This window comes from Trichogramma pretiosum, unplaced genomic scaffold (assembly GCF_000599845.2).
Source record: "Trichogramma pretiosum strain Unisexual culture from Peru unplaced genomic scaffold, Tpre_2.0 scaffold66, whole genome shotgun sequence".
NCBI lineage: Eukaryota > Metazoa > Arthropoda > Insecta > Hymenoptera > Trichogrammatidae > Trichogramma > Trichogramma pretiosum.
Genome location: NW_019640802.1, coordinates 599,571 through 625,277, shown reverse-complemented (window position 1 = coordinate 625,277; position 25,707 = coordinate 599,571). Strand labels below are relative to the sequence as shown.

The 25,707-nt window shown below is 42.1% G+C and overlaps 2 protein-coding genes across 10 annotated transcripts in view; one reads left to right on the top strand and one right to left on the bottom strand.

Moving 5' to 3' along the window:
• LOC106657260 (sestrin homolog) overlaps positions 1 to 13,033 on the top strand; it is a 97,351-nt gene extending 84,318 nt beyond the window's left edge. For 2 of the 3 annotated variants that reach the window (XM_014378660.2, XM_014378663.2), the window contains 4 exons: positions 9,496 to 9,666; positions 10,295 to 10,477; positions 10,621 to 11,628; positions 11,735 to 13,033. In XM_014378660.2, coding sequence (XP_014234146.1) covers positions 9,496 to 9,666; positions 10,295 to 10,477; positions 10,621 to 11,628; positions 11,735 to 11,821 — 1,449 coding nt within the window. In that variant the 3' untranslated portion in view covers positions 11,822 to 13,033. Of the gene's footprint in view, positions 1 to 9,185; positions 9,320 to 9,495; positions 9,667 to 10,294; positions 10,478 to 10,620; positions 11,629 to 11,734 lie in introns of those variants that run through there. The other variant, XM_014378662.2, reaches the window with a different exon arrangement.
• Positions 13,034 to 16,020: 2,987 nt separating this feature from the next.
• The window catches only part of LOC106657258 (glutamate receptor ionotropic, kainate 2-like), a 50,195-nt gene continuing 40,508 nt past the window's right edge, over positions 16,021 to 25,707 (bottom strand). Inside the window, exons 9-16 of one of the 7 annotated variants that reach the window (XM_023459198.1) lie at positions 22,782 to 22,985; positions 22,030 to 22,233; positions 21,142 to 21,345; positions 19,444 to 19,548; positions 18,528 to 19,380; positions 18,367 to 18,467; positions 17,703 to 18,029; positions 16,021 to 17,636 (exon numbers count right to left, since the gene is read on the bottom strand). In XM_023459198.1, coding sequence (XP_023314966.1) covers positions 17,559 to 17,636; positions 17,703 to 18,029; positions 18,367 to 18,467; positions 18,528 to 19,380; positions 19,444 to 19,548; positions 21,142 to 21,345; positions 22,030 to 22,233; positions 22,782 to 22,985 — 2,076 coding nt within the window. In that variant the 3' untranslated portion in view covers positions 16,021 to 17,558. Of the gene's footprint in view, positions 17,637 to 17,702; positions 18,030 to 18,146; positions 18,207 to 18,366; positions 18,468 to 18,527; positions 19,381 to 19,443; positions 19,549 to 21,141; positions 21,346 to 22,029; positions 22,234 to 22,781; positions 22,986 to 25,707 lie in introns of those variants that run through there. The other 6 variants (XM_023459212.1, XM_023459202.1, XM_014378658.2 and 3 more) reach the window with 6 other exon arrangements.

Here is a 25,707-nt window from a genome sequence, read left to right as displayed (position 1 = left end):
ATATCAATAAGTTATATTCGCAGACGCAGTGTGAGAGAAAGAGAGAGAGAGAGAAGAAAAGGCAAGCGCGCAAAAATATAATATGAACATTAAGAAGAGACGAGAAAACTAATATTGTTTTATGACCTCGGCAACGGTCGTCGCCACTGCACACTCATACACATATAACTAACTACTGTGTATTGTGCAGCACACACACACACATGTCGCGCGCAAGCATAAATAAGATATATAAGACATTAGAAGGCAAAAGCCTGAAATCGGCCTAACAAAGTTGTGCAGTTCTTGCGCGTTTGCTATTCAGCTTCTTTGCTTCTTCTCTCTTCTTCTTCTTTTTTTTTTTCCTTTCTTCGGGGGCGACGACGACTACGTCGACGACGAGCTTACGTCGATACGGCTTAGCCTCTCCGATAAGAGAGCTCCGGCAAGAACGTACGGTGCATCGAACTCTTTCTCCACTACACACACATATATATAATAACGTATACCTCTATATAGCTCCTTTTCTTTTTCATGCTAAAACTGTGTGTGAAATTTATCGTATAGGCGCACACAGGCCAGACCATATATAGGCCTGCTGCTGAATTATCGGGTATAGCGCGCGCGCGCGAGCAACTCGTCAACAGCCGCTTGCGCGAATTTTTTGCTGCATATGCACGCAGAGAGCGAGCGAGAGAGCTCAAAAAGAAAAAAAAACGATGAGAGAAAACGATAAGGGAGTTCTATTATGCATACCGCGTTGTGCTATATGTGCAGCCCGCGCTCGCGCTTATTTTTTTCTCTCTTTTCTTTTTGCTTCCTCCGAGATATCGACACATGTGTGTAAGTGCAGTTTGTGTGTGTGTCAGTGCAGGCAACAGTGTATATTAGCTCTCTGCTTGCCTATACATGTACGCGAGAGTTGGTAATTAATTTTTCATTAACACGCGCCGCCGAATGTGCGAGACGCGCGCGCGACACGATCGTAAAAATTTTCGCTGCATATAAAGCACAGAAGCGTGTGGATGCCTCAACGATTTATCACACACGCGGCGGCGGCGGTGGCACTACAGCAGAATATTCGCATTTTTATTATATATTCGTCGACGATCAACATACTTATAGAGAGAGAGAGAGAGAGAGAGAGAGGCATCGATATTGGGGGGCTTAAACTGCTGAGCGAGTAACTGCTCGCGATCGCGTATTTTGCCATAATGATTAATCGTCGCTGCCGCTGCTGTTCGCCGATGCGTTATAATACTAGCTACGGCTCTGCGCGACTCTTGGTCCGCTGCATGCAGAGAGAGAGAGAGAGAGAGAGAGAGAGCAAGAGCTATAATTGCAACTTGTGCCCCCGGTGGTGTGTACGTGCGTGCTTGTATATATTGGGGGGTGGTGTGTATAATTAAATTTCGGCCATTGATTAATCGCGTAGCAGCAGCGGCAGTGGCAGCAACACGATTTTGTCCTACAGAATGAAAATTTCTGCGCTCATGCGAGAAGAAGGTGGGGAACTACTGCTCTGCTGCTGCCTGCGAAGCTCGTGTGCACAGCACATAATTGTTTATCACCTGCGCTAGCGCGTCGATATTTATGCGAATTAAATAACAAGTTCATTGTATCGCGTATGTGTGTGTGTTTGCTGCTCGCGCGATCGTCGCTAGAAATTATGCGTGCGTACATATTATATATATGGTTATATACATACATCAACGCGACGACGACGACGACGACACGTTCGAGAGTTGAATCGAGGCCAATAATCTGCGAGTGAGCGAGCGAGTGCGAGAGAGACATTGAGAATAAAAATACGTGTAGCGCGCGCGTTAGAGTACACAGCGGACAACGACGACAACGACGAATGCATCACACATACACATACGCAGTCAAGTGCATTACATATATATACGCGCTTATAAGTGCAGGTGTCTTATCGTCTCTCCTTCCACATAGTAGTATGTATGTATTCCTCAGGGGGATCGCGAGTAGCGTGGCACACAAGGAATAATAATAGTAGCACATACGGTGCACACACTTTTCGCACACATAGCGAGAAATCGTCGAATATGTACATAATTCTGCCTACCTCGCAATAATAATCCTACTATAATTATGGAAGCTCTGCTACTCGCGTTATTACGTGTTATAACACACATAGCGTCTATATGTGCGTGTGTGTGTCGGTGGTCGGCTCGCAACTCGCGCGAGCGAGAGAAGTCTACTCCACTCGGGCGCTAATAAATTTTATCCCTCAAGTATAATGTGCTGCTGCTGCTGCTGCTGCTCTCGTACTTACGCGTTAGCTGCGAATGTAATGCGCTCTTGCTCTGTAGCAGCAGCTCTTAATATGGTTCTCTCGCCTCGCGCGCGCACTTCTGCAATAGTTCAACCTAAAAATAGCCCACGCGCGAAGCTCGGCTCCTGTTGCTGCTGCTGCTGCATCCATTATCAAACCTTCGCTCTCGCTTATTGCAGTGTATATAGTGTGTAGTAGCAGTCATGGCAACAGAGAGCAACACTGCTGAATTATGTGCCGGCTATGACACGTTTTAGTACATCAAGGGCACGCAATTCCGAGCATGTGGTGTATCGGGAAAAAAGCTCCGCTGCGCGTGCGTGTTACATTATAATATCGAAATCATCGCGTTCAAAGCTCGCCCCGATAAATTCAATCATTATTATCGTTGTCCAAGCTCGCGCGTGCGATCGAGAGATTTTCAAGATCGATAATTTTTTTTTTCGCCTAGACGCTTCTCGCGGCAGTACTCGTGCAGTGACACAAAAGCTCGAGCCTCGAGAGAGCAAGAGAACTCGGCAGCGCAACGATAAGATAATAGTTCATACGTGATCTTTCCTGACTGTATATATTATTCGCCGAGTATAATGTACAATATTATAAGTGTATATTTAGCGCCTAGCGAGAGAGCTGATAAAAACGTATAAAGCGAAGGAGAGGCGCGCGAGAAAAGTGAGAGGCCCGGCCTGGCCTGTATGCACTACTTTACACCGCGGGATAATATGAGAATACTAGAGTATTATTACGATATTGCATTTAACATAATACAATATATATATCTAATATTATTATACGCTTGATCTGCAAAATTCGAGTCGCTATTCCACTGTCACAGCACACACACACACACACATACCCTATTGCGATTATACAATCTTGTTGTTGTCGTCGTCGCCGAAGCTCCGAAGCTCGCACATATATATAGACGGGCAGAAAAACAAGTCGACTCGCGAGTACATTATAATATTTGATGACTTTTCAAAGAGTCCCTTTCATGCTCGAGCAGCGAGATAACTCGCAGCAGCGTGTATAGCCTCTGGCCTTTTTGCAAAAACATATTTCCTATACATAACTCCAAAGCTAATTAACGATATGCTCACCGTTACAATGTCTAGGTAGAGGAAAAAAAACTGACTCGCGTATATATATATATATATATATACCGTAGCGTATAACACACCTTCGATCGTAAATGTGTCCGAAAAATCATCGTCGTCGTCATTACTTTTTCGCTACCAAAGTATATCGACTGTAATACCCCCGGATGTTAGAAACTGAAATCTGATTCTATTATAATGTACTGTGCTCTATGCGCGTGTATCGTACACGCGTATATAATATGCATCCATATACATACGCGCACTTACATACACACACACACAGTAGCATCCATTGTCTTTACGGATGGCCAAGTGCGGAAATGATAAATTTACCCATGATGCCGTGTCGCCCGTCGTCATAAATGTGGCCTACATCTATACACACACATGCTACACCTATGTATAGTACGAACCGAGCTTATATGCTGCACCGAAGGGGCTCATCGTGCATAGGTACCGCATTATTATAGTGTGAAACGAATTCGAAGCGAAAAAGAAAAGAGAAACGCATTAAAAGGCGCATGGATGTATAGCATGAGTTATGAAGTTACAATCATCGCGGCCTATGCTAACGCATACATACCGATATATGCATTTTGTATACTCACCGACGAGAGAGGGAGGGAGGGCTGGACGGTATAATTCGAGATCAGCCGAGCGTTTAATCTTTTTGCGATAATTGTTTCCGCGTTTTGTGTGTGCTCGCATTTGCATCGCTGCTGCTGCTGCTGCTGCTCCGTGCCGATGGTCGAGCGCGAAGGTTTACATTATAATGAAAAAATAATCATAAAATGTGTTGCGTGGAGTGAGACATTTTTTTTCATCGACGATAATTGTTCCTTCTCGAATCCCCTCCCACCCCAATCGAAAAGTTCATTCATTGAGCGGCTCAGGTGTTGCATCATCGTCGTCGCCGTCGAAAGACAACGACCGTGCACAGTGTTTGCGGCTAGTCGTTGCACGTTTATCGGCGAAAAACGTTTTCGAGCAATATAGACTCGACTAGAGCGAGAGAGAGAGAGATAGGTATAACGACTACAATAAGTTGTTTACTTCTTCGCGACCGCCTCGGCCGCTGCCGCGAAGTATAATTGTGAATTCGTGAAAATTAATTTTTACTGCTGCTGCGCGTGTCACGTGTTTTTAACTATAATGCGTATGCTAAAAATCCCGAAATAACTTCCTGCTTCACGCTTGTTTACTTCGCGAAAGGAAAAAGAAAAGAAGAAACAGCAGCAGCAGCCATGGTTTCTTGTGTAATTTACAACACATGACGTTCTTCGCTTTCTGCGCGCAAAAGAGGATGGAAAAAAACGACGCATCGAAAGACATCTGTTTGCTCTCGCGGCACATGTACTACACGGTACTATAAATGCATTAAGTTCTCGAAAATAGGTTCGTTTTAAGGGCGCGCAAGGGACGCCGCGGGTTCCTTTGTCTGACGCTGCTGCTGCTGCTGCTGCTCTTTCTCGAGCTTTTTTTTTTAATGTTTTTCACGCCGTGCGTCGCACGCAAAACTTCTGCTTCCCGACCTCGGCAGCAGCAGAGAGATTCAGGGATCGATCGAAAAACTAGAAATCACTCACTCTGCGTGTGCTGTACTGTGCGAACGCAGAAGATACAATGTGACTTTGTTTTCTTTTTTATATCTAATAGCTTTGCCTCGAATCGAGGCGCGCACTCGCGCGAGCGTGACATATTTTTTCTATGATGCATCGATAAGTAAAAAAAAATCAACTGCGCTACTGTGACTCGTTAATAATTCAACGCGCGTACGCTTCGATATAAAGGGGAAAAAACACATCCACTCCCAAAAAATCATCATCGTCGTCGAGTTAAAAAAAAAATGATGAAAAAAAAGACAAAAAGTCTCGAAACAATCGGATAACAATGCTCCGAGAAGCTTTTAGATAAATCAACGTGACCAATTTGTAAGGCTCTCGTGTCAACATAAACGTGCAGCATATTGTTTTAATTTTCTAATTAAGCAATTTATAATTCCCACACACAGACACATACAGATACACACAAACGCTTACACACTGTGTGCGTAGCATATTATACGTTGTATATATTCGTTGATTATGTCAGCAACAGCAGCAGCAGCGCTGCGCTTATAATATTGTACGTGTATGTGTGTACACGTCGCGTGCGAGTGAACGTGCTGCTGCGCTCAGCAGCTTTTATTATTAACTTAAACGTTCCTCCTTTTTTTCGCGTTGAATTCGTCTCTCTATCTCTCTTCTTTTTTCTTCTCTCCGTGCGACACACAACTTTGTACAGTGATTATATTTTTTCCAAGCCCATATTCGCGTTTTATAACGCGAATAATAATTTCGAGGAGACGAGTCAAGATTTAAGCGTGTAACGACGAAGTGGAAAAAGGAGCGATCGGACGATACGAGAGGATATAATTAATACATCGAACATCGTAGTTGAGATTTTTTGTCGTCGCTCTTGGTCGTCTAATACTGCCTCCGAGGGCTTGTGCAACCATTACGGTGCATACTTTATTATTCCGTATTCCCTTCGGGGCGAGATGCTCCGCACAACGCATTGCTGCAACATCGTAGCACATAATACTCCGCAAGAATAGAGAGAGAGAGAGAGAGAGGAGAGAAGAGGAGTGTATATATGCGGCACGGGTTCGAAACTTTTTCGTGTCTCGTTGTTGCGCTTATAATGCTACAATGTATATTTCTCATTAAATTTTCATGACCCGGCCCGGTACGTACACAACAACGTATTTATGCGCGCCTCCTCCTGGCCACAAGTCGTCGTCGTCGTCGTCGACGCTGTTGTTGTTTTTGTTCCCTTTTACGGGCCGCGTGCGCATAAGAGCAGCAGAAGCACAGCACACAAGTTTATTCGAATTTGGGCTCAGGGCCAAATTTTCGCAGTTAGTGTGTGTGCGAGTAGTGTACACACCAGAGCAGAAGCAGCAGCAGCATCGAACCACCGGAATAAAAGGTCGATTACATATACCGCTATACTACATCCCGAGAGACGCGCCAATGAAGCACATCAGCGGCAGCAGCGGCATCAGCAGCATATTTTCTCATTGATATTAGACGAGATGTATAATAGAGATCGATTGTGCGCTGTGCTGCACTGCGAGCTCCGTTTATAGAGTACGCCGGCAATCGGAAAATGAGATTTCCAGCTCGACTATATGCTGTATACGACGATGTTCAGCGACGTCAGTCTCTAGCGCGCACACATATACGCTCTGCGCTCATTATTCCACCCTGATGAGCTCGTATATAATTGAAGCTGCTGCTGCTGCTCCTCCTCCGCGTACTCGAGATTCGAGCTCGTTCACAGCGCAAGCACAAGCAAGCGAGCAAGCAATAATAATAAACAAAGTACCGTCAACGATCGACTACGACGACGAAAAGAAAATTTTGTTTCTCTCCGTCTCTCTTATTACTCGGCTGAATGAAAATCGATACACTGCGTGCAAGCTCGTATTTATAAGAGACCGCCGCGCGCTTTTATGTTAATAAACGCGCGTGCAGACACTTATCGCACACAGTCGAATGTGCGAGCAATGAGTCATAAGAAAAAAAAAGAATACACCGAATAATAGATGATACAAAAATGCGGAAGCCTAGCACACATACATACATATGACATACTCGTCAAAGCGTGCACAAATGCAGTAGACGGCTTGTCCTCACAGAGTCGACTCATCGAGCTCCAATCGACGCACGCTCGATACGCCGTGCAAAATTTCGCCGATATTATTGAGACTCGGGGCTCTGCGACTGCACCGATTATCATTTTTCAAGGTCACGAAGATTGCACATACAGTATATAATATGTATTCGACATTAATCACGCGCGCGTTGGGCGAAATGTAGTTCAACCTTGAAACTTGGCAAATTGGAAAAAAAGGCCGGAGAAGAAGAAGACGAGAACGAACGAAGAAGTAAGATGATGATGACGAAGAAGGAGGAGGAGGAGGAGGAGCATAGCACAGGGAACAATATTTTTGTGCGTGTATATGTGTGCGGGGATGATTAATTAGACACGGTGATTTTGTACCTCTTGCAGGATTATTTTCGGCTCTCCGGCGAAAAAACCGGTTTCTTTTCTTCGCTTTCGAGTTGTGTTGCGTTGCACGCTGCGGCGATGATGATGATGATGATGATGATGATGGGCGATAAATATATACGGAATAGCTACTGGTCTTTGCGGGGTCCGATCTCTCCTCTCGCTCGAGTCGAAAAACTAATTATATACGATTTGGAGCTCTAGTACCTTCTTCTTTTTTTCTTCCTCTTTATTTTATTTATTATTATCTGTTTTTTTGTGTGTCGATGCTCGCGCGCGCACGAGCGCAAAAGCTCTCCTTTTTCTGGGACGAATATATGTATGTAATTGACACGTACGGCTCATCAATTATTCATGACACACACGTATACACACAGGCACACATGTGTGCACCGGGCGAATCTTGATTAATGTTTCATACATGTGATATAACATATCGGCGTTTATATAGAGTTTATCGCTCGTGCTGAATTGATATCGGCCGTCTCTCTCTCTCTCTCTCTCTCTCTCGCTGTGTGAAAGTTGCAGTGCAGCGCGAGGCTTCAGTGATTTATTATTAAAAAACAGTTTCGTACCTATACTACTATACCGTAGTCGTCGTCGTCGTCGTCGTCGTTCGTCCTGGGTCGTATAAAGAATAACAATGAGTCGTAGTCGACTACTTGCGAAAAAAAAGAGAAGAAAGAAGTGGAGAGATGGAGGAGGAGGAGGAGGATTGAAAGTTTTGACATCGTTTTAAGACACGAGTCAACACATGCGTACGACAGTAGCCTCTCTCGTATATACCTGAATATAACGTGTAAACAGACAAGTTGACGAGGGAGCGAGAGAGAAAGAAGAAGAGACAGAAGATCGTCGAACGGGACGACGACGACGACAAATATCGCGCCTGTGCCCGCAGTTAGTCGGATACGCGTTCGTACTCGAAGTTTCGGAAAAATTAAGAAGCTTTTCTTGTATAGTATATAGAAAGACGGCCAGTGCATCGCGAGGGGGATTAATAAGCTGATGCAATACAAACACCTGATTGCGACGGCGTTGGAAGCCGCGACTTAATTCTTTTTTTTTTATCTATCATAGACTCCCGCGCGACAATGCGAGGTGTGTTGCGTTTTATTAATGTGTGTATTTCAATGTGTGAAGCACGACGAGTGTGTACATGGAGGTACCACACTATGGAGCGTGCGCAAAAAAAACCTGAATTACTCGATCGCGCGCGCGAATGAATATCTAAACGTTATGCTAAGTGTTAAAATTTATATCAGTCGGCGCGATTCGATTTGCGAGCGTCATCGCGTATAGTTACTTAGAGTGCCGCGCGCTACACGTTATTATATATTGCATTAAAACTGCGAGAGAGAAAAAAGTAGTCTCCCGATTCGGCTGCAGATTCACACACCGCAGCGATGGTAAGGGTATTTGTATGTAAATACGGACTTGGAATTATTCCCTTTTTTTTCGAGAAAAAGAAGGAAAAAAAACGGGTAGTAGTTAGCGAAGAGTTGCTGCCTCGTCTCGAGGCCTCGCTCGCGCATACATTGTTGCTCTTTATGTGTAAAAAGGAGAGCAGCAGCAGCAACAGTGTAGTTACATATACATACATACACGCGCCCGCGCGTACCGAGTGATTCGACTTTGAATTGCACTTGACGCACACACACATACGGATACACACGAAGACACTTGCATACATACATATATAAAATACTCGCGCGCGCACAGAGAGACAGAGAGAAGATAGAGAGACACGCCGTGTTGGCCAGAGCTCTAGAGCTAGCTTAAAGCGTGTACGTACGCGTATGCATGTATGTAGGTGTTTCCGTTTCTTGTCTCATAATGTATGTACGCACGCGATGAGACGACGACGACGACGACTTTCGGTGTGTGTGTAAGTGTCCTTGCGCCGAGATCGGATTACCAAAAAAGCAGACACATACACACGACTTGTGTCTTATATACCTACATATATATTATACATACTATATCCCACATGCATTATAAGGAGTCGAGAGTGAGATTCATTGTTTTTAATGGCGAAATGTCTGTTTTTCTTTCTGCTTGCAGACGCACATGCTGCTGATGGACGCGTTCCTGCAGAACAACAGGCTGGATCACGTGTCGCGAGTCATGTCGTCGCATCCGACCTATCTCGAGCACTTTCTCAGGACGCAGAACTTCATCACCCGGGGCGACGGACCTCTGCCCTACGATTACAGACATCTCATTGCTATAATGGTAAGTGTACGCGAAACAACACGACGTAAACTTTCTCCTCCATATAGTCGCGCAAAAGTTCGTATTGTCTCTCTATTTTGCAAATTTCGAACGGAGTCATCGTCGTGCACACGTACAACGTACGCGTGGCGGGTCAGAGATCGCGCGAAAAAAACGTCTCTCTGTCTAGCCTACGGTCTATTATTAACGTTGACAAACTTTTTTTGTTTCGATCGAGTACAGTCCGCTGCTGCACCACCACCACCCCTCTAGCCTATAGATATTGCACACTCACGCACACGAGTCGTGAACTATTTCGTGTTCGATAACTGCGTGGCACACACACACGATTATTTTGTCATCCACATACACACAACTTCTATAATACCAGCGACGACGATGCTTTTATTCCCCCGTCGAACTTTTTTTTTTTACAAATTTTTTTATCGGCTCGCGCGCGAGTACTCGATCAATGAGAGAATTTCGCATGTACTATCTATCGACTGTCCGATAAAGCCCCCCTAGGGATTCGACGTCGAGCACGCGCGATTATTATAATAGTAAAACGAGGAAAAAATGTTGAAAAAATTTTTTTCGCTGATTAATGAAATTTCATCATGGATTTTTCTCTGCTTTTTGTCACGCGCAGGCCGCTGGTAGGCATCAATGTAGCTATCTGATCAATCTTCAAAAGACGGAATTTCTGCACCAAGGCGGCAACGAGAACTGGCTGCAGGGCCTCAGATCGATACCCACCAAGCTCCAGGACCTCTACGAAATCAACAAGATCCTCGCGCACAGGCCTTGGCTGCTCAACAAAACTCACATCGAGGTACGTCCATGGTATTAGTAGTAGTATAATAATTTTAATAACGTGCATAATGCAGCGCACGAGAGAGAGAGCGAGCGACATGCACTTCATACGAATTGATTTGTTACTTATGCACGTATGTATGTGTGTGTCTGTGTATGCAGAAACTGACAAAAGGAGCGGACAACTGGTCGTTAGCCGAGGTCGTGCACGCGATCGTGCTGCTGGCACATTTCCACTCGCTGTCGTCGTTCGTCTTCGCCTGCGGCATCAACGAGGAATTGGACAACACAATGGGACATAACTACAAGGAGAACGTCCAAGCCAACAAGCAGCAGCCGCCACAGCAACCGGAAAGGATTTTGATCCACAGTAATTTCAGCGTCATCGGCAGTCGCAACAGCAGTCCCAAGCACCATATACCGCTGAGCCTCGTCAGTCCCAAGCCGGTCCAGCAACAGCCACAGCAGCCTCAGCAGCCTCAGCAGCCACAGCAGTCCTCGCAACAACAACAACAGCAGCAGGACAAGACCATGCCGTCGCCACCTGCCTCGCCAAGCATCGTCGGCGAGCAGGAGGTCGGCGTGGAGACCCTCATGGAGCGCATGAAGCGCCTGTCGGAGAAGTCCGAGTCGAGCCAGATCACCCAGGAGGAGCTGTCGAAACGCTTCGAGACGGTGGAGACGCAGTCGGCCGAGCTCGCCGCGGCGCCCCAGCGCAACGGCTTCCAGCTGCTCGACGCCGAGATCGGCCAGTTCATCGAGGACCCCACCTTCATCTACCAGGACTTCGCCAAGCGCGGTCAGCTCAACGACATCCCGACCTTCCGCGTGCAGGACTACAGCTGGGACGACCACGGCTACTCCCTGGTGAATCGGCTCTACAACGACGTCGGCAATCTGCTCGACGACAAGTTCAAGACGGCCTACAATCTGACCTACTACACCATGGGCACGCACAGTCGGGTCGACACGTCGCGCTTCCGCCGGGCGATCTGGAACTACATACAGTGCATGTTCGGCATCAGGCACGACGACTACGACTACAACGAGGTGAACCAGCTGCTGGAGCGCAGCCTCAAGACCTTCATCAAGAGCGCCGTCTGCTATCCCGAGCGAGTGACCAAGCGCGACTACGATCGCGTCATGAGGGAGTTCAAGCACAGCGAAAAGGTAAGGACACGAGACACGCTATTTTTTTAGATGTATTTTTTTTTTTTTTTTATGTAGCTTTATATGTGGAGGCAATTTTTTTCACCTTGACGATTCATGATCGCAGGTTCACGTGTGCCTGATGATACTGGAGGCGAGGATGCAAGCCGAGCTGCTGTACGCTCTGAGAGCTGTGATGCGCTACATGACATAACTACGTGCACCCGCAATCCGTAAATCGCACCGCCATTATAATTGAGAACGCGAGCTAGAGAGAATGCGAGCGCGTGCGAAGCAAGCTGAGAAAAAAAAGGGATACATCAAATACAACAGAGGTCACGCTGAAAAAAGAAAGAAACAACATCAACATCGTGTGTAATATATAATATTATTCCGTGTACTGGCTTTTATTTCGAAGGAGAGCGTCTGCTGTTTTGTGGAAAATTCGTCTGCAGGCCCTGTGTGTGTGCGACGTCTTTTCTCCGTCATTTGGATATATTCGATTTTCTGGAGTTTGTATGTATAAGTGTGTGCGTGACGATGACGATGAGTATGCGTGAGTGAATACAGGAGAGCATGTAGTAGTTTTTTTTCTAATTTTAATTCTTCTAACAAAATGAATATTGAGAAAGAGAAAATTGTGCGTAGGACTTTGTAAATACTTTATCAAATTTCGTTTCGATCATTCAAATTAGGAATTTCAAATTTTTTTATATTTTAAGAGAAAACAAACAAAAAAGTGATTTTGAAAATTTTTAGCACGTAATTATAATACATTTTTATTAAAAACAAAAACAAGCTAAGCTAATTTTCATGTGATTTAAAAAAATTTCGCGTATAAGAATGTGAGAGCCATGTTGATTGATGATCAATACACATTGGATTTCGTTTATGTTTTTACTAACTTAAATCGTTTTAAACTGAATCAAATTCGTGTAATAAGTTTAATTTTTTAAAATTTCAAAGTGAGATAAAAATGCAAAGAAATTAAATATGCGATGAAAAAAATTATTATTATTATCTATGTTTAATCATAATAAAGACAAGTTGTGATACTTTGAATCTTGGACTAAAATCACGGGTGGAAAAAATTAATTAAAACGAACAAACGAACATAATACAAGTGATTTCGGTCGAAGGGAATTACTTGTCGCGTCGACTTTGAACTTTCGTAGTACATATATATTTAACGTATTTACACATTTAATATTATAAATATCCTTCATCATTCAAACAAAATGATATGACGTTTCGTATAATTGAAAAGTCAATAATTGTCAAAGTCTCCTAATCGAAAATGAAATTTCTATATATGGATGAGAAAGTCTTGAGTTTTGAAAGTTATTCTCTATGAAATTAATTAATTTGAAGTTCAATAAATTTTTATTCTTGAATTATTTTTATGAAGATTAGATACTTTTTTATCACGACGTACATTTAAAGTACGTCTCTAAATTAAATTGTAAATTCGAAAATAAGCCAAGCAAATTTTTTAATATATTCACGTTAACAACGTCATTTGTTTGTAATGAAATGAAATGACCAACTTTTGAAAAATATAAGTGGTTGTAACGAAGTAAAGGCTGTTTTATCAAATCAAATTTAATGTAATTACAAATAATCTAGCTAGTTATATATAAACAATGTAAATAATCATTACTCTCTATATGGTAGTAAGCAAAGAATACACAAATGAGTAAATTTCAATTTTAATTAAATTAAAATATATTTGAAAGTATATGTGTGTATATGATTTGGTAATGAACTGATGAAAATATAATGAATTAAACAATAATGTTCTGTTTGTATTAGCTCGCGTGAAAGCAAAAAATTATTTGGAAAATTACTATGATATAGTGGCTGGATGTGTGTGGTGTTTGAGCCCTCGTATAGTTCAGTGTTTCACGCGAATGTATCATTCAATTTCGGGAAAAAATTTAACGATAAAATATCGATATAAAAAATAATCTTCCTATACAGTACCCGTTTCAAAAATACAGCCTTTGAAGTAAAACAATATGCAAAACCTAGTTGAACGTCTAGGCAGCGGGAGAAACAAAAATTAAAAAAAAATACAATCGACCAAACCTCAAATATTAGACAGCAAGTGAATTAAAGCAAACTGATGAAAAGTATTTTTGACTAATTCAACCCGACTCCTTAACTGTACTGACATATCAAAAACTACAGGAGTTGACGCAAGACAAATAATGATAATAATAATATTAATAAAAACGATACCTGCTTCGCGCACATTCGAATTTCAAAATTCAAGAGTTTCTCACAAGTCTCAAAAAAATCGTTAGTGCATTTTTCTGCGAAATGAAATTGTAACAATCGAAAAATCTGATTCAACAGTAAAGAAAAACAGTGCTGTCTGATCTAAATCAATAAGATTATAACTAATGTTAAAGAAAAATGTCATGCTGTGTTAAACCAAAATTATATAGAATTCAAACATATTAGTTACATTGAACGTAACGATTCTTTTTTTTTAAATATATATTATATAATTAATATATTAAATCGCCGCCTTACTAAGTGCATCGCTTCATAATGTTTTGTATAAATAACTCCATTTCATTGTCATATTTCGCTGGAAAGTATTGATAGAGAGTACGAGAGAATTAAGGAGAATGAGAATGAGAGTGTATGAAAAACCAATTATTCTTCACTTCCTCTATCGCGTCAGAGTCTGTCATTTTTTCGTGTCTTCAATTTCATTACAAACGTACATGCGCGACAATCGCTTGACCAACGAAAGAAATAACCTTCGCAATATTCATCGCAACTCTGTTAATCACAGCCAACGGAGAATTCGTCGGCTATTATCTATTATTTAAGTTTTTAATGAATTTTAGTATGACATATTACGGATTAATATGTAAACCAAGTGGGCCAGAGATTCGTAAATGGTCTTCTTTTTATTATTTTTTTTTACAGCCTCGTCTCGTCCGTCGTCTTCGCGAGTGTACGAAACTGGGCGCGAGGCAGAAAAAGACATTTGCGAATCTCTGCTGAGCGATCTCAAAGAGTGCGAAAAAAAGTCGAGGTTCACAATATAAATGGTCGTTAGCGATTTTGCTCTTTTCATCACGCCTGAAAGTTTCGAGACCTTCTGTCATTATCATTATTAATAATGTTTACAATATAAGTGCGTTTACTCTGTGTATAAACCATTACTGAATATATTTTATTATTATATCCGAGGAAACGAAGAGAATCGGTTGCGAATTTTTACCAATTGTAATGTCTTCGACGCCAATAGAGCATTGCAGACGTGTACGTTTCTTTCTCGACGAAGAGAGAAAAAAAAATTGTATTATGTGTTTACGCGACTCTGTGTGTATATGCACACGCGCGCGCGCGCGGCTGACATCGAAACACGATATCGTTTGCTGTCTGTAAAATGGCCGTCGACTGCAGAACTGATAACTCTGCCGTCGATGATTTTTTTTCTCGGAAAGGCCATTTCGATAAGTATAGGCGCAATTTTATACGTTGTTTTCTTCTCGTTCGACAATTTATAATTTTACGAAAACACAAAAATCAGTTGAGCCTGTTTGTTTGCTATGCGACACGATGGTGATACATAACGAAAAAATTATATATTTGCATACGAAGGATAAATAATTCTTGAGGTTGCCTTGACGTTATATTAAACAAATGTTTCGTTTGATTAACGTTCAGATTTTTTTACCATTGTCGTCTCTCGTGTTAATATTAAATTTATATTAAATAATCTCGTAGTGGAAAACAAAAATCCCCCGGGTTGATACAGTTAGTTTTTTAGAGAAATGAGTTTAGTTTAAACGGACTCAAAAAACAAGCGATATATGTATACAAGAAAGCTTTATATGTGTATCACATCTCACACCCGCGTCTTTTTTTTTATTAATTCATTTCGATAATTACCTTAATAATAATTTTAATTATTATTCACCATAATTTAAAACAGATTATATGAATGTGAATGCCGTGTACCGCGAGAAATTACGTTTGATATATGATGATTTAAATATAAAATGAAGAGAGCAGAAAAATGATGATAATGATGTTCTTGAGAAGAAAAAAAACATAGTCAAAGATGTGAGATTATATCTTCGAATTCGCGAATGAGAAACAATGAGAATAAAAAAAACACAGACTTAGATCTTAAAGATATAAAACAATGTTATTAACATGAAGAGCATATATGAAAAATAATAGATACGTTGCTTGAGTTAAATGCATCGTTTATATATAAAAAAAGAAAAAAGAAAAACTATTTAATTTCAAAAAGTCACAGAAGTGTTATTGAATGATCATATTGCGTACAATAATAAAAAATTCAACCTATTTGACTTGGCCCTTTTGAAGATCATTGATGAATATATATGTAAAAAAAAGGATATATATTATGTATGACGAAGTGAAACGATGAGAACGAAAACAAAATACATAAATTAAAAACTGTACGAGAGGGCAAAAAGACATGATTGGTTCGTTGTAATACTGGTTCGAAGCGTTAGGGATCGAAGACTTTATTCCCTCTCTCTTTTCTGTATGAATTATAAAGAAACAAAAAAATCGTCTAATATTTATTGTGAAGTATACTTATATATTGTAATTTGTCGCTTCTTGCGCCTAAGTAACAAAACTCAACATCTCCGTTGCGTTTATTATTGTATAGCCGCTCATCGGTGAACGCGCGAGTTCGCTAGTACGAACTCGACACCGAGAGAGCGCGAGAAGATATAGATAAAAAACACGTATATATTGAATCATTATGTAAAAGCTACGCAGTGTGATTTTGTATTATTTTTTTATATTTTTTAATTATTAATTGTAATAATGTTTCTCGTATAAGTTTTTCTTCGCTGACGCTTTGAGCGAAGTGTGACCATCGCCATGTGTGGGGAGGGTTGTATATGTGATGTGATTTCTTTTATATCGTAAATTAATAATGAACACTTTAAGAAATGTTATAGTTTCATATATAAGTGATATGTTATTAATCATTTATTTTATCCCTTAATAAATGATGTTATATAAAAATGTCAATATCCACTCTGTTCTTTATTATCAATACAGGTAAACATTTTTCACGTCGATAAGTAAAGACTCAATAAATATCTCATGACTTATTGGCTCAGTGAGATTTTATACTTGTTAAAAAAAAAAAAAAAAAGAAAATATATAATGATTACTTCCCACAGGTTGTAGGTGTTTGCTTTATCGACTGGTGTTAAAAAAGATTGCAAAATGTACGTATAGATATCATTGAGGTAAAAGAAGGAAAACTACAATGAATAAGTTCAATGAAAATTTAATATTTAATAATAATTGTCTATTACAATATCGGCTAGCATATATAATAATTCGGTGCCAATTGACAGCCTCGGATTTTCATCGTCCTCCTCTGATCGTTGAAAAAATTGACATACGATTCGCAGTTACATCATAATTAGATAAAACGTAATTATTTCTTGTTTCGGGTAAAAAAAAACGTTCACACCAATCTCGTTTTTTTCAACATTATATATCACGCACGCGGTCTCTCGAATACGCGCACATTTTTATATCGTGATTTTTTTATACTAAGAGAGAATGCCGCGAGACACGACAGGGTGTAAAAATGAAAATTTTCAAAACCAGTTTTCTGAGACTCGTATACTGAATATTTTGGCTCGCATAACAACGGCTCTATATAATGACATCTGTTGTAACGGTCTTTGAGGGGGTACACCATTAAGCGAAAAATATTCAGCACAGAAGTCGAGTTATGGAAATTTAAAATTTTTCAACCTGGTAGCGGTTTCTCACCTTTATCGGTATTGCATCGATAATTCGTGTGCAGACATGTATTTATAATTAAACAACATTTAATATATGTTAATTTTTTTTTCTCGATTTCTTGAAGGATAATATAGTTTTAAATCTTTTCCGTAACAATCGCGTGACGATCTCCTCTAATTCTCGTAATCCGGCGAGGGTGTTTGCCGATGCATGTGTATGTGAGGCGATCCCTCCATTCCCAGGCTACTTCTCTGCGGAACGAAAAACGAGAAATATTATTTTCCTGGTGAAAAATGTCATTGAGTCACTGCGCTCACCTGCGATCGAACGCCATTGATCGGTATAGGAGTGGAGGTGTCGACGGGGTAGCCTGGCACGTGGGTCGAGCACTTTTCGCAGCTGTCCTTCTGCTTCTTTTTGCGCCGGCGCGCGGCTCGGCTGCTGCCACTGCCTCCTCCGGCGCCACCGCCGAAGCAGCGCATGGCTCGGCAGAATTCACGAGCCATCTCCGAGCACAGGGACTCCTGCTCCTGTTGCTGCAGCTCGGCGACCTCTTGTTGCTGCTGCTGCGCATCGATTACCTGAGAGATGCCCTGCAGGGAACCCGAGCACGACGTGGTGCCTGGTATCGGGCTCGCGTGTTCCTGTTTTAAATTTCATTCGATTGTTAGTAATGGAAAATTTTTCAGTGGGTCGGTTGAACGATATAATTTCTACGATAAAATTTTATAGCATAAGACATAAATCTAATAAATTATTACCTGTTCGTCGACTCGACATCGCGCTAATAAATAGTCGGCTCAATACTCGTTCAGTTCAAACTAAAAACACAGGTGAAAGAAAATCCAAACAAATAAAACGATATTAAACATGCAGCATTCCAGGGTATATAATAATTTATTATAAAGTAATAAAAACCATGCCCTATAAAGACGACTAAACAGAATGAAGTATTCAGAGATGCTCGATCGAAATACTTACGCTTTCCGGCGGTGCGTTTCTTTTGGAATTGTAGCAGAATTCGAAGATGGCTATGAGCGTGGCGAACGTCAGGCCACAGAGCAAAACCACGAAGATACCCCCTGCAATTAGAGACAGAATTGGATCGTTTGTTACATACAATTGTACACGAAGCTACCGACCAATGTTATCGACGCCGAGGGCATTGGCCTTGCTCTCCTTGCCCTTGTCGTTCCTCATGCAGGTGTCGCTCGGGCTCTTCCACCACTTGTCGTACAGTATCTGTATCTCGCCCTTCTCCTGCAGCTCGAGTATGGCCAGGGAGATCTTGTCGCGCCACGGCGAGCCCATGGGGGTGGCGATGCCGTAGCCCTTGCTGTCGAGTAGGCCGCCGATCTGCGTCAGGTTGCAGTCCCGCTGGACGATGTAGTCCAGCATGGTGGACTCCATGAGGAAGGCGTAGTTGCCCTGCAGCACGCGCTTGATGCCCTCCTCGTAGGTCGGCACGAAGACCGACGGCTTGCGATTCTCCATGAAGCGCCACATCTTCTTGTAGGTCTCGATCATCGAGTCGCGGAAGAAGGTCATGGTGCTGCCGCTGTCCAAAGTCCCGTAAGATATATCCGTCTGTCCGGCCAAGTCCTCGGCGTTCTCGATCGGCGTGATCATGCGCTCGACCGTGAGAAAAGCCGCCAGATTGGCAGTGTACGAGGCGATGATGATGAGGGTGAAGAACCACCAGACACCGCTGACGATACGAGTGCTCGTAGCCTTGGGATTGAGATCGCTGCCCTGCTGCATCAAAGTCCCAATCGTGAACCAGAAGCTGTTCGCGAGCGAGAACTGATTCTCCACTATTTCCACGGGACCCTGGCTGTGACAGGGGTGAGGATTGTTCCACTCGTAGGGGCTGAAGCGCGCCACGACGAACATCGTCACCGAGACGAGGATGTAGGCGGCGAGGACGTAGAGCCAGATCTCGATGGCTAGAGGGTTCATGAAGGAGAAGAGCCGAGCTTGATGTCGAGTCGGTACCTGAAAATTAAGTGCTCCAAATGAGCGAATGAGCAATAATTTTATGAAAAGTGCATAATGTACCTTGAACAGGATGGATATGCCGAGGTTCATGAATGGCTTGGTAAAGTCGATGACGCTCTCGCGTGCGTAGTTTATCGTCATCGAGCCGACCGCCAGATCAGCCTTCTATACTCGACCAATTAAAAATACAATGATCAGTATTTTGACCAAATTCTTGCTCCCAAGACTTGAGATTGTAAGGTATCGATATGTGGATATAAATGTGATTACTAAGAATTTACAGGGGGGTAGTAAGCGTATTTTACAAATTAGCCTATTATAAATTACAATATAATGATATCGAAAAAAACTCTAAGCATGCCAGATTTATAAAGTAATATATATAGCTAAAAAATATTATGTGTTTAGATATGTACAATTGAGTTTTCAATCAAATATTTCTGCATAAAGCTATGTGTATAAAATTTGTAGGCGATCGTTCGCAATATACGATATAAATATAAAAATAAAAACACTCTGCAGGCAAATAATATACGTGTGTGTAGTTCCATTTGTTTTTCAATTAAATATTCGCACAAACGGGCGGGAAAACAAACATAATAATTATTTCATACGATGCAGGATATATCTCTCGCACATTCTCAATATATACACACGTATACCTGTAACATAGACCAATATCAGAGCGAGAGGGTTGGGAACGGGAATAGGGGGTAGCAGCAAATGAGCTTTCGCAGAGCGTCAATCGGAAATAATCCTCCGCGCGCCATCGCCATCATCATCATCATCAGCAGCAGCAGTAGCAGCAGAGCTCGAGGTGTGTATAAGCGTACATAGATATATATATTTCGATCTCTCACCGCAGCTTTGTAGGCAACACACACACTTGCACACACTGACACCAATAAGCGCACACATAAACACACCTTCGTACATACATAGACTCAATTTCACGGCAGAATTTGCATAGTCTTCATCTTGCGGAGAGCTGCTGCCTAGAGAGAAAGAGAGAGGTGGCGAATTCAAATTTGGCATGGTTATTTGCAAGGCTCCTTGCGGGTGAAAGTGACTCTAACGAAGATGTTTTGGCCTTTTGTTTAATTCACCAGGGATAGACGGAGAGGGAGAGAGAAGAGAGCTTTGCTCGCCGCAGAAAGTTTTATTATATTTTTCACCCGCGTCCCTCTCCCGCCACAGAAAAAGGCAGCAGCAGCAGAATGCACATCGAAATATGTTTCATTCGATTATGGTTTCAAGCGTGAAAGAGAGCAGATAACATTTTAAACCATCGTGTGCCTCGGCTAACGCACACGTTTATATATTGAAAGTTTTAATTGAAAAGGCTCGGCGCGCGCGCGCGCTTCAAAGCGGCCAACTTTGCGCTAACGAACTTTCTGGCCGAGCCCTCCTCTCTCGCTCTCTTGCTCTTTCGCTCTCTGAGCGCAGCACGCGAGGATGTACAATTTTACTGAAATTTTCACTTTTCCATTATTTATCCTCTCCCCCATCGTCAAACGTGTATACACATTATGCACCACATCGTTGACGTATTATTATTATATGTGATATAAAACAATAATAATTGTATACGCGAAAAAGAGACGACGATGAAAGCTATAAAAATGAGCCATGGAATGAGAATGAAAAAAGCGACAAAGAGAGGAGGAGAATGAGACGTAATTCTGCAGCAGCAGCCACTGTGTGTGTGTGTGTGATGGAGAGAGGAGGTCGGCCCTCGAGCAAGTCGAGTCGACTTACCTTATCCATGAGCTGCCTGACGATGCCGTTCCACTCGCCGGTCTCGTAGTTATACACGCCGTACTTGCCGTCTGGCACGAGCTCGATTTTGTAGGTGAAACCAACCATACGCGCTATTTCCTTGAGCAGATCGATGCAGAAACCCTCGTAGTGATCGTTACCGCTGTGATTGCCGCGCGTCCGCAGCATTACGTACGGCTGTTCCTAATTATTATACGGGCGTGTCGTTTTTTTTTCTTTCGTTTTTTTGGTTGTTCGTTTTTTTTCTGAGAGGGGATTGTAGTACTCGCGGGAGGTTTTGTATAAGTATGCAAAAAGTTCCGAGAGGGAAGAAGAGTTATTTATGTAATTATATATAAAAAAGCTCAAAAAACAGACGGCAAAAATGTAATGTAATATTTATAATATAAGTAGTAGAGTAGTATAGTAAAAAAAGCTCAATTTTGTACAGCTATGCGACTGAGATAAGCTATATAATTCAAATCGAAGACATAAAATGTATATAAGAAAGAGAGAGAGAGAGAGATGTAATTATGTACAAAAGGGTGCGTGATAAAAATGCAGGTGCGCTCGCTTATTATATTATGAATGGAAAGAGGAAAAATTTCTCTTAGCTATTTTATGTTCTATATCTATTATTATGATGTTAATAATCGTTGATCGTAGCCTATGTACACTAAATGGAAACGTGACAAAAGTGATATCATATTATGTACACTATTCAAAAAGCTTTGATTTCATCAAAAAACGGTGCAAATATATAAGTACAGAAAAATCCCATAATTACGGATGAATTTTTTGTTTTCAATACAAAGGGCGCAAAGGCAAAAACGAAAAAAAAAAAAAAATAAGAAGAAAGAGAAAAACTTTTGTATATCACATGCGTACATGTCGCATGAGCTCCCGGACCATGCCGTTCCACTCGCCGGTCACGGGGTCGGGAGCCCCGTACTTCTGGTCGGGCACGAGCTCCAGCTCGTAAGCGAAGCCGAGCTTCTGCGCCACCATCTCGAGCAGATCGACGCAAAAACCGTAAAAGCGTGAATTGCCCGTGTGCTTCTTGTCGCGGTGCATCATCACGTACGGTGTTTCCTGCCAGTTTGTTTTTTTTTTTATACTTTGGATCTCAGTTTTTTGCGTGTGATTAATGACAATAATTTTTTTTTTTGGTTTTTGACATTTCGTTGGAGATGTTATTTATTGTATAGCGTTAGTGCAGCAACGAAACGACAACAAAAATGTAGAAAAAAAGTAATTAAAAAATGATATTTTATAAGCAGATAGAGAAAGAGGATGAGAGAGAGAAAAGGTGAGAGATTGAGACGATTTAATACGAAACAAACATTGAATGCGTCGAGATGTATATATGTTTGCTGAGAGTTGATGTGCGACCTGATTCGATTTGAATTTATAGCAGGCTATAAACGGACAGCCATAATTTTGATGTATTTGATATATTAATTATTTAAGCGCGTCAAAAATAGAACCGATTCCGCGTACAAAATCCATAACGATATAGAAATAGAGAAAGAGAGTTTAATAAGAGAGAGACGTTAACGCGCGCCGCAACAGTATATTATATCACTAAAAAGGGATAAAGGTCTCCTGAACGAATATGAGGGAAAATTGAGCCATCTTACCAAAATCGTGATGACCACCAGAGTGACGTTGGTCAAGCCCGGCTCGAAGAAGGCCGTGCGATCGGTGACGTTGATGCCCAGGCCGGGCCTCCACTCGCCCACCTTCACGAGCGAGTGCTGCTTCAGCTTGAGCAGGTCCAGCTTGAACTGTATCCTGCGGCCCTCTTTGAATTCAATCGGACCGGATAGTCCTTTCATTTCCACCTGCGAACGAGACACAGAGAGAGACTCAATTGGCATAATTCCTATTTTTAAAATGGCAAAAAAAGAACGAGGTTCAATTGGCCGCGATCTATATATAAAGCGGCAAAAAGTAAGTGTCAGCAACTTTGTCAGCTCGCGAGTCTTGTTACCGGATAGCTGCTGCGCGCCTTTTTTTCGCAGCCGAGGGTAATTATATTACACGAAACTTTTAACGTTGCGCTGGGGCAATTGTGTAAAATACAGAGCAATTAATCTGTCCAGCTAGAGGATCGGGACAAAAGGGCGAAACAAAGTCGAGCTGCTGTTGGATTACACGTACACACACACACACGAGGCGATCGCGCGAGCATAGCGTAAATTACAAGTCCGATGCGCCGAGAGCTATATGTGTAATACGTAAGTTGGAAGCGACGAAGCTCCTCTTCCTTTGCGGTGTGTGGTACAGTACTGCTAAGGCAACTCGACGAGAGAGCTGCTCCAGTTCGGACCAACTTCTTGCGGGGGTCGGCAGCACCGCGTGTACGAGCATGTAAAAAGAGAGAGAAGCTCGCGCGTGTGTGTATAGCACAGTGTGTCAGGACAAACTTTTGATGAACGAAAGGGCCGAGGGCTCGTGGAGAGAGTACGGGACAAGACGCGCTTTTTGGTTCATATACGCGCGGTTGATGATAAAAACCACTTGCGATTCTGATAATGAAGTCGTCCGTCGCGTGCGAGTGAATTCGAAAAGCTTTTACGTTTGAATTTACGATTTATTAAACCAACATTCGACTGTACGCGTATTACGAAAGGTCGAATAATCGCGTTATGTATATATGTAATCGCGAGGTATTATTGCATCGAGAGAAGGATGGGTGTCTATACACAGAGCTATGTGTATAATAATGCTCTCGGTGCAGTATACGTTACCGTTTTCACATGGCAATTACTTCTCGTACTCGCTTCAATTAAGCCTGGCCCGTGTGTGCCGTTGCGCGCCGTGATGAGCCGTCCATTAACGTTCGACGCGCGCGCTCACATATAATATACGATTATATAAAATAAATACGCTACTCGCGAAGCATTGCATCGACTGTTTTTTTTTTCGTCGTATATATACGCCTACTATACATACATATTGTATAAATATACCTTTTACATTTGCGCGTGCGATAGATCCAGCTCGAGTGAGAGAGAGAGAAAGGCATTCGGGGCGGAGGAAAAGATTCAATTTTTTTTTTGCGAGCGAGAGAGGTAAAGTAACGAGATTTGTGTATACGCTCGATGTACCCATATAAGAAGAAAAACAGTTCTCGCGCTCTGTTTATATGTATATGAAGAAAAGCAGCGACTAGCGGCAGAGAGTGAAAAAAAAAGAGGAGCGAGGAGATGGAAATTGACTCGCGCGAGCAAATGTGTATATCCACGCGCGCGCGAGGGCAAAGAAGTACCACATATATATGGTGTATATATAAGGAAAAGCCTGTCTTGAATTCAAAGCAGATAACGTGTATAGAACACATTTCTCTGTCTCTCTCTACGTCACTCCTTTTTGCTCTCTGAAACCTCGGCTGCTGCTGCTCCACGAGATGGTGTTATCGCGTTTTCGATTAATTAGCGCACGGCGGCCGCGCGATTGACTTGAAATGCATCTGTGTGTACTACGTATAGCCTTAATCATCGTCGTGTAGTGGAGCTACCGAGACGATAATTATTCTCTCGACTCGGGGGAGTCTACCTGTGCGCTAAACGTTTGTCATATATCGCGCGCGGCCTCCAAACCCCAATTTCTATCCGAGTTATACGGAGAAATAATTACGTGTAAACCGTAATACATCAAAATTCACGAGCATAAAAGTGTTGCGGCTGCGTAATTTATCATTGTCATTGGATGTCAGAAAGAGAGAGACAGACAGAACTAACGAATCTTAATATGCCCATGCAACTATCAGGGCGTGCGTAGACTTGCGTGTACACGTGAGCGCGTATACTCGAGCATTACCATAATTATGATATTTCAGTGACGACGAAGACGACGACGATGTTCTGAGTGAGAAATTAATTTCATGTCCAATTTCCTTTAATTTACTACTTTTGCGTATGTTCTCATACGCACACAGGAACACATACACGAATAATTTCATAATTCGAAGCTAAAAATGCCATTGGTATTTTTGTCACTTGACGCGTGTACGAACATCGATGATTTTAATAAAATTTCTCATGCATATTCGCTCGCTTGAAAACAAAACGAGCATCTCTTCCACTTGTCACTCGAGTATTTCTTGCGAAATCTATTTGCAGATGTAAGTATGCACTACATTGAGGAGCGCGCTTCGCGCTTCCTCTGGCAAGTTACAGAATACGAAGCGACACACTAATACGGCATAATTGCGTTTGGACACGGTTGACAGTGGAAGGGGTTGTCTTCACGGAACTATCGCAAGCGCGACGGAAATACCTCGCAAAAATATCGACCAATGCGTTTAGTCGCTAACAAAGTGTTGAGTTCCTAATTCCTATATTTAGCTAGTGAACAGTGTAAGCAGTAGTGTTGACCGTTGAGTATAGTCGAGCAGGTCTTTACAAACGTTAACAGTGAAAGAGTTCAAGGGTGGTACAGGTCGTGCAAAAAAAGAGGTGTAGCGTCGGCTATTCGAAGTGCATAACCTCAAATATTTTCTCGGTGCACATCGTGAAAATTTATTGGAAATAAATTTTAATCGAGTCGAGGAGTGATGAA